This window comes from Corapipo altera, unplaced genomic scaffold, assembly GCF_003945725.1.
Source record: "Corapipo altera isolate COAL_440 unplaced genomic scaffold, ASM394572v1 107b, whole genome shotgun sequence".
NCBI classification, from domain to species: domain Eukaryota; kingdom Metazoa; phylum Chordata; class Aves; order Passeriformes; family Pipridae; genus Corapipo; species Corapipo altera.
In genome coordinates this window covers 1,692,750-1,705,615 of record NW_020884951.1, presented here as the reverse complement: position 1 = coordinate 1,705,615, position 12,866 = coordinate 1,692,750, and the positions used below count along the sequence as shown (strand labels likewise).

General features: G+C 53.0%; 1 protein-coding gene across 3 annotated transcripts in view; it reads left to right on the top strand.

Annotated features, from left to right (window-relative positions):
• The first annotated feature begins 11 nt into the window (after window positions 1-11).
• Window positions 12-12,866, top strand: part of EDA (ectodysplasin A) — a 65,398-nt gene continuing 52,543 nt past the window's right edge. For all 3 annotated transcript variants that reach the window (XM_027663259.1, XM_027663258.1, XM_027663257.1), the window contains exon 1: window positions 12-302. In XM_027663259.1, the coding sequence (XP_027519060.1) occupies window positions 21-302 (282 nt within the window). In that variant the 5' untranslated portion in view covers window positions 12-20. The remainder of the gene's footprint in view (window positions 303-12,866) is intronic.

Here is a 12,866-nt window from a genome sequence, read left to right as displayed (position 1 = left end):
CCGCTCCGCCCGAGCGCACCATGGGCGCGGAGCGCAGGGCGGCGGCGGCCCGCGCCTGCTCCTCCTGCGGCGGCGGCGGCGGCGGCGGCAGCTGGCGGCTCTTCCTCGGCTTCTTCGCGCTGTCGCTGGCGCTGCACGTCCTGACGCTGGGCTGTTACCTGGAGCTGCGCTCCGAGCTCCGCCGTGACCGCGGCCCGCAGCCCGCGGCCCCACCGCGCCGGGACGGGACGGCGGCAGCGCCCGGAGCCCCCGCCGCGGGCCGCCCGCAGAGAGCGGCCGAGGGCGCGGAGCGGCGCCAGCAGGTGGGTCCGGGCGGGGACGGGGGACACCGCGGTGTCGGGCTCCATCCCCCTCCATCTCCCCTCCATCCTCTCTCCGTCCCCCCTCCATCCCCGGCGCGGGTGCCGCTCCCCGGGGCGCTTGGGAACAGCCCCCCGGTCGGGGTTACTTGGCAAAGGGGGGAAGCCCCAAACTCTGGTGCGGGGGTGAAGCGCGGGGGAGCGCGGGTTCCCTCGCCCGGGCTGGGGTGACGGGGCTGCGGGGCCGTCCGCGCTCCACCTGCTGCCGCCTCCTCCCTGTCGCGACAGCCCCGCCGTGTCGAGCCCGCTCCCGACAGCCCAGCCCTGGCCGAGGGCAGCGGCTCTGCCCCGGCCCTTGGGGGACCCCCGGGCGCGGGTGCAGCGGCCGGGGAGCCCCGCACAGGTCACCCCGTACCCGCGGTGTGCGGGGAATCCCAGTCCCGCATCGCCCTCCGCTCGCTCCCCTCCCTCCAGCTGGGGTGGGTTTCGTTGTCTCAGTTCCCCCTCAACCCAGGTGCATCAGCCTTGCCCGTGATGCCTCGGTGTCCCCCCTGCAGCAGCTCCTGACTCTGTGCAGGACAGGTTGGCATCTGTCTCCCGGTTGTCCCCACGCCTGTCCTGAGCCCCCGGGGGGGTCGCCTGTCCCGAGAGCCTCCGGAGAGCCGGAGCGGAGCTGGGGCCTCCGCTCGCAAACTTAGCTCATTTTTTCCAGGCACGAAACTTCGCTGCGAGCAGGATAAGCTGGAGGAAGGAGTTTCCTCCCCCTTGAGCCTCCCGAGCGGATGGTCCGCTCCCCAAAGGTGCCGGGTGGCTTTGCCGGGGGGTCCCAGCGGGGTTTCGGGGGGAGACGCCAAACCCCAGCACCCTGGCGGTCCTCGCCCTACTGCTTATCAGTGTGGGGGGAGGAAGGACAAAAATAGCTTTGATAAAGCGGCGAGTTTGGGAACTCTTCCTCCCACTTGGCAGCGGGCAGCGGTTCCGCCGCGCCGGCCTCGGCTGCTCCCGGGAAAGCCGGGCTGGCGCTTCCACCGCTGCCGGATCCCGCAGCTTCCCACAATAAAATCCCAGTTAAGCGCTGAACCAGAGGGAACCCGAGCTCTCGGGTCATGGCTCTGTGTTCTCCCTTCTCTGCCCCGGCAGTGTCAACACTAAGTGAGCCGGAGCAGCTCGATGTCGTGCTGGGATTCTTGGGTTGCCTCGGAATAGCACGCGGCTGGAGTGCCTTTCGTGTTATCGTGCTGGATCTGTTTAGTCTTTAGAGCTCTTCTTTCCAGCGAGTGCATAATGAAATACCAGGGCAAATACTTGAGGCGTTCATAAATTACAGCGTTAGGTAATTTGTCTCGGGATGCGTACGGAGATCCAGGCATTGCTGGTACAGCTGACGTACTCCAGATAAGGTAACACTAATTATTTATTTCTTTCTTTTACATCTGGCCTGTCAGGCTTAAGATGGAAAATTCTTTGGGATGTATGGAAGGAGTTGGTAGCGAGAGGAAGTTTCCTGGTAGTGGGGACATGGGGAAGGCTGAATGTCCAGGGCACTGGCACCTCACCGCCCCGGTCGGGAACTGCCGTGACAACGTGGGATTAATGGGATTTGTAGTAGTGCTGCTCACCCCGTTCCGTGCTGAACTTTCTGCCTTGCCATTTACTTGAGTTGATGTGCAGCTAAAAACAACCACTTTCCGTGTCCTGGGGTGCTGTGAGTACATCCCTTCGATGGTTAAAGCAATGAAACCAGGTGTTTGCAAACAGCTTTACTCAGAAAGTTATCATCAAGCTTCAGGGGGCGTGTGGGGTTCCTCGCAGCTTTTCTGAGCTGTGCTGCTGTAAACCCAAAGTGTGGTCCCGTGCACGTGATGCTTGCGAAAACGAAGCCAAAATTACTAAATAATTAATTCGGGAGATCTGGTCGATGACATTTCTCTGCTGGGGTCAGAGTTGGGGTGTATTGGGGGGTACCTGGCATCCCAAAGACCGTGGTGCTCTGAGCCCTCAAACCGCCTGTTGTCAGTGAAGAGGCTGAGTAATGAGTGTGTGTGTGTTGTGATTGTACAGGCTGGTTTAAAAACAAAAGACACTGCCCTTCCTGACCCTTTTTTTCTTTATTTTTTAATTATTTTATTTTTCCCTGCCTTCCTGACCTGAGGCAGGAGGAAGAGGAGCGAGGGGGGGAAGGATGGGGAGCGATGGTCAGCACCGAGATTTTGGCTGAAATCTCACCTGGCCATGTGCCAGAAATGACCTCATGACAGGAGTGAGATTTGGCAGCTCGATAAGGCCCCACTTTGCTATCTTACAGGGTATCCAAATATGTAACTCATTTAGGATCCAAGGGCAGTTTTTCATGGCAGAGGGTGAGGCATTGTAGTCCACATCTTTGTCCCAGAACCCGCCGGCTGTTGCATCACCACATTGGCTGCAAGATGAGGGGTTTGTTAGTGCTGCTTTAATTCATCGACTCTTCGAGTGCTCTGAGGTGCAGGAGCGGGTTTGGGGAGCACTGGTGCCTTCAGCCTTGGCTGGTGGGATAAAATCCAAATAATCCCTTCGGGTGGGTGTGCTGTGGGATGGGAGAGGGATTCTGTCAAGCACTTCGCTTGTGGCTCCACTCGTGGAGATCCGCGGCAGGGCACTGCTTCCTGCCCTTTGGAGTATTTTATGCCTAAATTAAATTGTATCTTGCTGTCAAAAAATCACCTCTGTAATATCTGAACTGTGCAGAGCACTGTTCCTGTGCTGTTTCTCCAACCAAATCCGTGTCGTGCCACGTTTCTGCCAAAACATGTTTTTAGCCAATGCCAAGCAGAGCGTGTGCCCCGAGAGTGTCCCGAGACGGGCGGAAAAGCTGCCAAAGGCTGGCTTTGGAATGGGATCAAATACCATCAGTTCTGTCGAATCAAACTAATTGTGGAGGAACTTGCAGCTGGGGGGAAGGGGGAGGGGAGTGCTGAGTCATCCAAAAAAATGTGCTGAGCAGCAGTTCTGTTCCCAGTGTTCACCTTCCTCTGTGCCATGGTGTCTGTTCCTGGTCTCTGCTCCTCACCTTTTGAACAAGGGATGTTTCCGCTTTTGAGTAGTGCTCACATTGGCATTCCTGACTTATAGAGAATCCTGGAATGGTTTGGGTTGGAAGGGACCTCAAAGCTCACCCAGATCCACCCCTGCCATGGGCAGGGACACCTTCCACTAGCCCAGGTTTCTCCAAGCCCCATCTAACCTGGCCTTGGACACTCCCAGGGATGGGGCAGCCACAGCTTTTCTGGACAACCTGTGCCAGTGCCTCCCCACTCTCACAGGGAAGAATTTCTTCCTTTCTTTTCCCTCACTAGTGTGAAATTGCAGTTGTTTTGTCCTTTCTTGTCAATCCCAGCTCCTGAGTCAGAGGCGAGTCTGATTGGCACTATGTGCTGTCAAAGGGTCTAAAGGTGTAAAAGCTGCTCCAGAGGCTTTTCACACCCTGAGCATACCTGTAGCTCATCCATGCACCTTCATCCCTCTGTCTGGTACCTGCTTCCTGAGCCAGGAGGCTGCACTGGCAGTGATTGATTGGGACCAAACTGAAACCTGACCATGTGCTGAAAGCTTTGAGCAGAGTGCCCTGGAAAGACTTCTCCAGCATCAGCGGCCTCTGCACACTGTCCTGCAGGCTCAGACCTTTAAATACCTCAGGACATGTGTGTTGGGATTTCACAACTCTCATCCTGGGTTATGGAAATGCCAGGTCTGTGCAGAAGCAAGATGGTGATTAGGGATGTGATTTATGGTGGGTTTTCCCTCGAATTCCACTTTGTGGTCCTGGTTGTAGCTGGAGGAGGCTCTCACAGGGCAGTGAAGGAGCCCACAGAGCTCTGTCTGGTTAATGCTGGGCTCTGGTTGCCTTCATTCCCTCCTCGGTAGTGCCTGTCCTCAACAGACATTCCAGAGGCTGCCCAAGGGTCTGCACAGGAAGGGGGGTCTGCCTGATATCAGATAGAAAACATATTCCTGCTGCTATGCCTATGAATATTCCAGGCAAAATCTGATGTACTGCGTCCACTGGGAAATTCAATACAACATGAGCTGTGCCCCGGGGGGTTGGAGGTGCATCCCTGTGTGTATTGTGGTGTTAATTCCTGGTGTGAGCAGGAGCTGTCTCCTCTGGCTGTGTGCAGACAGCCTGGCTGGTCCCTGGAACTGTAGAATCGCAGAAGGCTTTGGTGTAGAAAGGACCTTTCAAAGCCATCGAGTCCAACCCCGCTGCCACGGGCAGGGACATCTTCAACTCTAACAGGACCTTCCCAGCATCCTTATCCCAGATTTATGATGCTGTTTGGGTGCCATTCCTTGTGCCCCCTGACACTGAGCAGGTGGGATGGACACTGTGTTGTATGTGGTGGGATGTCACTATTCCCAAGCTGTTCACTGTGAGGGCTGGAGCTTAGGAACTCTGCTTTGGAAAAGGGAGGAAAAAAAGTATCTGTGGCTTTGGGATGTCTGAGCACAGGGTGGCTGTGGGTGCATCTTGCCAGGGACACCCTCAAAGTGTGGGAAGATGAGAACGGTGAGGAGGTAAACAGAGAAAAATCTCACCTCTGGGAGAGAGGAAGCAGCTGGGAAATATGAAATATAAATTCCAACTGCTGTCTTGAAGCTTCTGTCGGCATCATGGGGATTATTGACCCGGGGAGTGCAGGCAGCTGTGGCTGCTGGGAACAACTGTGAGGTGAACCCAGTGATGCCCAGGAAGGAGAGGAGGATGGGCTGCAGCTTATGGAGGAGAGTGGGGATGCTGATGTCTTGTTGGAAACAGAGGAATGTGATTAACAGAGGAATAACACCAGGGCAGCAGGGAGCGTGCAATCGGAGCACAGCGCTTCCTTCCCTTCCAGGCTCTTGCCAGCTCTGCCCCATCATCCCCTTCCCCAGCTGAGCTGTGTTTGCTTTATTTCTATTTTCTGCTGGTTCTGTGAAGCACTAGTACTGTGACTTTGTGTGAGGACCAGGATGTTTTACCAGTGTTTATTGAATTCCTTGACGGAGACCGTGGTTGTTGCCAGAGTAAGTGTTTGACCGACTTGTGACCAAATTGCAGGGGTTTTCCACAATTTTTCGAGTTCACTGGCAAACCCTCAAACCTGGGTTTTTAAGAACACTCAGTGGCATTCCAGAGTTATCTTTCCCTTAACCCCGGAGTACATAGTGCTGTATCAAACCTGTATTATTCTAACATTTTAACGTTATTTTTCTTACCGCATAATAACATAAATCTTCTCTGCTCTCCCATACACATGTAGTGTCTTGTAATGCTAATTAAACTGCACACCATCCTAATTTTGCTCTCATACTAATCCAATATATTTTTCTTGACTGGAAGCCAAACCCTGAGAGCTTCAGAGCATGCGGAGCTCTCATTCCAGTCTTATTATATGTTAATGGCTTTATATTTTAATATCTTTCAACACTTTAGGAGGATGTTATTTTTAGAGGTGTCTGGCTGCAGAAGGTAGCTGTTCTGGGAGAGGCTGAGGGGGCTTGGGAGATGTGAAGCACTGAGTAAATTCCGTGCAGTGAGTGAGTGGTAAGTGTGTCTCTGAAGAGGTGTAATCTGTCAGGATCCATTGTGCACAAGCGTGGAATTACAGGGAGATTTGGATGCAATTTTAACATAGTTAAGTGCCTTTATGGGGTGGTTGCAGTGGTAAGTGCTCTCTTGTTAAACTCTGGTTTTTGTGTGCTAATGGTGCCGATGCCAGTCGGGCCTGGATGCTACTACAGCAGGAATAATCACTCCCAGATGGGTGCCTATGAAAATGAGCTCTTTCCGTAAGCCCAAATGAAATGCTGCTGTAAGTGCAAAGTACTAACGAGGCAGGATCACACTGATGGGGTGCCAGGGCTGTAACTCCTTCCAAATGGGGAGTGCCAGGATCCTCCTGCCGGGGCTGTACCTCGGGGCTGCATCTCGGCTCCACGGGCTCTGCGCTCGGGCACCGGGAGAAACAGCAGGGACTGGAGATGGGATGGGAACTGTGAGTGCTTCAGCTCTGCACGGAGTGAGGAGGAACCGGGCAACGATGGGCCCTGGCACCAGCACGAGCCTCCTCTAGGGTTTGTTCAGGAGTTTGTTCCGGAGTGTGTCGGGAGAGGTGTGGGAGAACAACGGTGGGCTTGGGTCGTGTGGCTTTGCAGCGCTGGGGGTTGCACGTCATGGAGATGTATTGCTCGGCTTGGCAACGGAGGGGGTTGCATGGCAGGGTGTTGTGTGACCTGGGCTCTCGCTGCATGGAATGTGGTGTGGAGTTGCGTGGCTTTGCCACAAGAAGCATTGCATGGCCTGGGGTTGAGTTGCTCGGCCCGGGGTTGCACGTCGTGGGGTTTTTTTGGATGGCTTTGAAATGGCCAGTGTTTTATGGCACAGGGCTGTGCTGCATGGCATGGAATCCTGGAGCGTGCTGAGCTGCAAGGGATCCATCGGGATCGGGGGTCATTGCATGGCATGGGGCTGAACTCGGTGGCTTTGCAGCAGCAGGCATTGGGTGGCTGTGCCCTGGTGGGTGCTGCACCACGAGGGGATGACTGGCGTGGCACTGTGGTGGGTGCTGCACCACGAGGGGATGACTGGCGTGGCACTGTGGTGGGTGCTGCACCACGAGGGGATGACTGGTATGGCACTGTGGTGGGTGGCTGTGCCGTGGTGGCTTTGCTGCGGTGAGCGTTGTGTGGCTGTGCCGGGGTGGATGTTTCCCGATGGTGTTGTGCCATGGCCAGGGTTGTGTTGTGCTGCTCGGGGCTGTGGTCACTGCACGTTGCAGCAGGACATGGATACAAGGGCTGGGAGCTGCTGGCTGCTTCCAGGAGCAGTGAGGAGGAGGAGGGGGCTGGGGAAGGCTCACCCTCCTGCCAGAGCTGCCTCTGGTTTAACCCGGGTGCGGGCTCAGTTTGTGCCAGCACAGCCACAGAGAGGATCCAGATGTGGCTTTGGGAGGTCAGACCCTCCCTGTCTCCGGTGTTTCCCCTCTTTGGCAGTGCCCGGTGTCCCAGGGGGTGACACAGTGGGTTAAATCCCATCCCAGGGCAGTGGGGGGCTGGCCCTTTGTCCTTTAATCCCTCTTTGCAATTCATGGCACCTCTGGCCTTTCAGCCTCTCCTGAGAACAAAGCACCGTGGAGGGGGAGACAGGGAGGATGTTTATTAAGGCAGCACTGGAAGTAAAACCCACCTCGGAGCAGATACCAGCTCTGGAACTGTAAATTTTGTGTGGGTAGGAGAGCTGGGGACATGCTGTGTTGGGTTGTGGTGGTGCCTAATCACAGAATCATGGAATGGTTTGGGTTGGGAAGGACCTTAAAGCCCATCTTGTTCCGCTCCCTGCCATGGGCAGGGACACTTTCCACTATCCCAGGTTGCTCCAAGTCCCATCCAACCTGGCCTTGGACACTTCTACAGCTTCTCTGAGCAACTTCTCCCTTCTCTGTTTCTTATTTTAATCGACTGATGTTGGCATTCCTTCCCAGAGGGGTGAGAACACCAGTGTGCCCTGTCCAGCAGGGGAAAAAGATCAAAATATTTGAATATCATTATTATTTGATAATAATATTTATATTTTCTAAAAAGAAATAAATATTTGAATCCTTCCTTTTATTATCTGATCTATGAAGGATCAGCGGCTTTCCCCGGGTTTCCCAGGGAAGTGTGGGGATGGGGACACTGTGTGGGACAGGCACTAATGGCCTAAACAGACTTTGTGTGATCCTTCCAGTCTTCTCCACGTGCTGGGCTCGGTGAAATTAATCCAGGAAATAATTTTGGAGCAATTATTTCCTTAACTTTGCAAACAAATTGCTGAGCTACTGCTACCCTTTACCAGTACTTTATTCTAATTTTCCCATGGGATAGGAAAATAGGATAAAGCATTTAAAGCTGGTAGCTGGCACTGTTGCCAACCTGCCTTCATGCTGAGAGGATGCGACAGTTCAGACTCGAAAGTGAGGGGTTTATTGTAATTTTTTGCTTTGCTGCTGTTCCCGGGGCTGCAGGAGGGGCAACAGTTCTGCCTGGAAAGCTGAAATTCTCACGTTTTCCCATAAAACACACCCTGTGGCAGAAAAATCAGCTCTAACTGAGAATTGCTGTACATGCAGCTGATGAGGTGCATCTAGAAAGCAGGATGAAAACCTGTAAAGAAAATACTTGGGTTTTATACTGCAGCTGTTTGTATCTTTTTAGTGATAATGAACTCAATGAGTAGTTGGCTGCTTTGGGGAGGTGGAAGGGCTTGTTGGTGCTTGCTCAGTCTGGGGTGTTAACTCTTGCTGGGAAAGGGAGTGATCCCGTCCAAGGGCAAGAGGAGCCAACCAGGAGTTACCTCCATATGCCATTGGAGTAAATTTTGGGAGATTTTTGAGGTCAAAAGGAGACCTTTACTATGGTGGGGGGGAAGGCAAAGTTAAAAGATGTTAATTGCCATTTTTAAAGGATTATTAAATTTTCTATTTATTTCTATATCTTTATTGCCAACTTGGAGTTTTTTCCTGTTGTTGACAAGAGTTGTTTTGGCTCAGAATACGGCTTGTCCACAGATTCCTGGTCTGCTTAGAACTTGGGGGTGCAAGGACAGGGAGTGATGGGTTTAAACTAAAGAGGGTTGATTTAAATGAGATATTGGGAAGGAATTCTTCCCTGTGAGGTGGTGAGGCCCTGGCCCAGGTTGCCCAGAGAAGCTGTGGCTGCCCCAGCCCTGGAAGTGTCCAAGACCAGGTTGGACGGGGCTTGGAGCAACCTGGGATAGTGGGAGGTGTCCCTGCCCGTGGCAGGGGGTGGCACTGGATGATCTTTAAGGTTCTCATTTTGGGCTCAGCACGAGCAACAGATGGAGCAGGGGAATCCCTAAATCCCTAACCCACTGTGCCATGGACTCTGGGAGTCGGGCTGGGCTCCACAGCTTCCCGCTGGTACCTTGGCATCACCCCTGCTGTGAATTCCCAGCCGGTGGTGAAGTCCCGGAGCGGGCACAGCCACCAGTGCACACTCCAAGGGGAGAGCAGCACATCCCTGTAAAAGCTGGATCCCCCTCCAAACACACGTGCACAGCACGTGATTCCCGCTCCCGTGTGTGGCTGCAGGGCCTGGGCAGGGCCTGGCTCTGTGTGTGGTGCCAGGGCTGGTCCCACGTGTGCCGACCCCATGTGCTGGCCGGGATGGGGCTGTGGGGCGAGCTCTGGGGAGTAGTTGAGGTCTTCAAGTGTTAAATATGAAGTGTTGCTCCTGCAGGCTCAGCTCGGCATCTGGCGCAGGTCTCCAACAACAGCCTGGATTTGCCAAGGAAAATGACGCTGGATACAGCGAAGAGCTGTCAACTCTTTCCTCCCTAAGCTGCTGGGCTCCTTTTCTCCTGCTTTGCAGGATGACTGGGCTGTTTGGCAGTGACATGGTATTTGGGGGTTTTCAGTGCCTTAGTGATGCTTCCCATCCCCTTCCCTCCACCCTTGCCCCCCTTCCGGACAGCAGCACCTCGTGCAAGGGCTGTTGGAACTCTTTGCAGTCCCCTGGCTGATGTGAGGGCTGATTGTCACGTTAAGCTGAGAATAACTCAAGTTCTTCCCCTCTGGTACCTAGATATTGGACCAGGGAGGGATTTTGGCTGAAACATTAGCTAACTGGTTCCTAAAGAAGACTTTCTGAGCCCAGTTGTGTGCAGGTGGCTGCAGGTGGGCTCAGGAGAACACCTCCAGAGACCCCTGACCGTGAACTTCCCTGCTGGTGGGTCCTCCTGACTCACAACCATATTTTTCCATGTCTGAAGATGCTGAAAACCCAATTTATAAATGATAATTCTGATGGGGGAGGTTGGGGCAGTTACATTTCGGTCGGGTCCCAGAGGAGATCCCATGTGGCTCCGAGCTGCGTGTCAGCACCAGGCACTGAAGCAGTTAAATATTCCTGCTGCGGGTGCACAAGAGCCAGGTATCTCCCAGGGGATCCAAGTTTGCTATCTGAAATCTGGCAAATAGCAAAAATTTTTATGTCTGTGAACAGAAATCACACCCCGAGGCGACGGCTGACGGGGAAGGTCTCCTGACATATTTACCTAACGATTTTGTTATCATTAAGTACTCAAAGAGCCCAAACCTGGAGAACAATAGCAACAAAAACCCACTGCAGAGTTTGTCAGCAGATACAGCTTTGAGATAACAAATGATTTTTTGCTCTTTTGTTTGACTCCTTGGCATTTAGTGGTTAATTGGAGTGAGGCCAAGTGTGGTGAGATAGTGCATGAAACAGTTTTAAAAACACTGGAATCGAACGTTTTTTGCGTGATGCTTTCTAACTTTAGTCTGTGGGGCTCTTAGAGGCGGTTTAAAAACAACTAAAGGAAAACATTTGATTTGGGCAGTAAAAACTGAGTTTGGAAGGGGTAGAGAGGAGTAACTTGCAGCCCTTGCTGTGACCCCAAAAGTCATTTCACCCCCACCCCAACTGGGCTTCGCCATCGCCTTGTGCTGGGGCTGCAATTGGTCTTAAGTGTTATTAAATAGTAATAAATGTTTCTGGGAGGATCAGTGTGCTGTGCCACATGCTCATCCACCATTCTCTCTGTCCTGGTCATTGTTTGTGCTTGGAGAATGAAGTAAAATTGCATCTGTGAGAATTAGGGACACTTTGACTTGAAAAATCAGGAAAAATAGGTTATTTCAGGTTATAAAGTGGTGATGTTGGTCCTGATCCAGCTGCTCCCCCTGACTTTAATGTGATTTTACATGATGCAGAAAGGCACTGGAATGAAGCTGGTCCAAAGGGTGTCTGGGATGCTCTGTGAACTCTGGCATGTGAAATTCCAAGTAATAAAACTTTGGAAGTGTGGCCTTCGAGGGTTATTGTACAAGGAAGGGCATAAGAAACATGACACTGGGACTGTGTTTCCTGGCAGAAATGCTTCGCAATGGGGAAATTTTCGTTTGGTTTGTGTTGCTTACATGCCTTTCTTCTTGCTGAAGGGCAAATGACACTGTCAGCATTAAATGCGAGTAGCTGACATCTTCTCATGAAATATGCCTTACGTTCCCAGAACGGAGCTGGAGTTACTGCTCTTCCAAAAATTCGCCTTCCCTCGTCTTTATTTTCGGTCTTACCCCGAAATGGACCCACATGAGATGTTCGTGCTGGTAAGGAGGTTGGTTGTGGGGGAGCAGCACAGTTAATTGTGCTTTGAGGAGAGGTCTGACAGAGCAAGAGGAGCCGTGGGTTCCTTTGGTTGAGGCTCCTGAGGGCTCTCGTGTCGGGACGTGTCAGGCTGACGGGCGCCTACGATGTAACAGCAGTAACAAAACCCAGGGCAACTACTTGGATGGGGTTTTTTTAAGGCTGGTTCTCTGGGTTTGAAGTTCTTGGGCTTTGTAGGGAAAATTTATGGCAGTTACCAGCGGTTTAGAGATGGAAGAGATTGTCCATGTTCTACATGGTGCCCTGTTGGTCCTGTGTCCCCAGCGGCTGCTGCTGTCGTGGCTTTTAGTTTGGTTGATTCAGCTGGGCTCGGTGTAGAGGTGGCTTTGACACCATAATATGAGTGATTTAGGGAGCTCTACTGGTGTAGGTTGCCTGGAAGCCAGTGGAGATGAGTGTGGCAGCTTGAGTTGCAGAAGGATGAAGAGTCCTGCACAGTGCTCCATTTTAGCTTTAGGTACAGTGAATTGTGTTGCTTGTTTTGAAGATCATGAGTTGGTGGTTGGTTTGGGCTGAGTTTGGCCTTTTTGTCTATTAAAGGTTTTTTCCAATGTGATCTGCCAGGGTTGTTGTCCATGGGGAAGAAAAACCTGTCAATCAGCTTTGGAAGTGCTGATTGCTGCGTCTGCAGGTCGGCAGAGCTGGGCTTTGTGGATCAAGAGGCTTCAAAGACACACTGGACTTTGCTGCACCTTCCAGTATCGTGTTGAAGGAAGTCAAGGAGCGCTGGATTGAGTATTGGGTGGGAATGATGGCAGTGGCTGTAGGTTGGGTGGTCAGACAGAGGGGCAGCAGTGTCACCAGGGGGGTTCAGCCTCGGTGGTGCCTGAGGGTAGTTCTGAGGGGGCTGCAGTAGCTGGTGCTGGGCCTTGATGCAAACTACGGTCTGGAGACCCCAAGGCTGGTGTCTCTTACTTCTTTGAGTGAATCTCTGAGAAACAGAGGGTCAGACTGTGATGCTGTGGCAGCTGGGCACTGCTGGGGCCTCTCAAATCCCGAGGCCAGTGTGGGGCCCTTCATGATGAGAAAGACACTGAGGGGCTGGAGCGAGTCCAGGGAAGGGAATGAAGCTGGGGAAGGGTCTGGAGCAGCTGAGGGAACTGGGAGGGCCCAACCTGGACAAAAGGAGGCTCGGGGGGACCTTCCCTCTTACCTGAAAGTAGGCTGTAGACAGGTGGGATTGATCTCTTCTCCCAAGTGACAGGACAAGAGGAAATGCCCTCAAGTTGTGCCAGGGGAGGTTCAGGTTGGATATCAGGATTTCTTCATGGAAAAAAGGTTGTCCAGGCCTATCACAGGCTGCCCAGGGCGGGGGTGGAGTCCCCACCCCTGGAGGGATTTAAAAGCCATGTGGATGTGGCA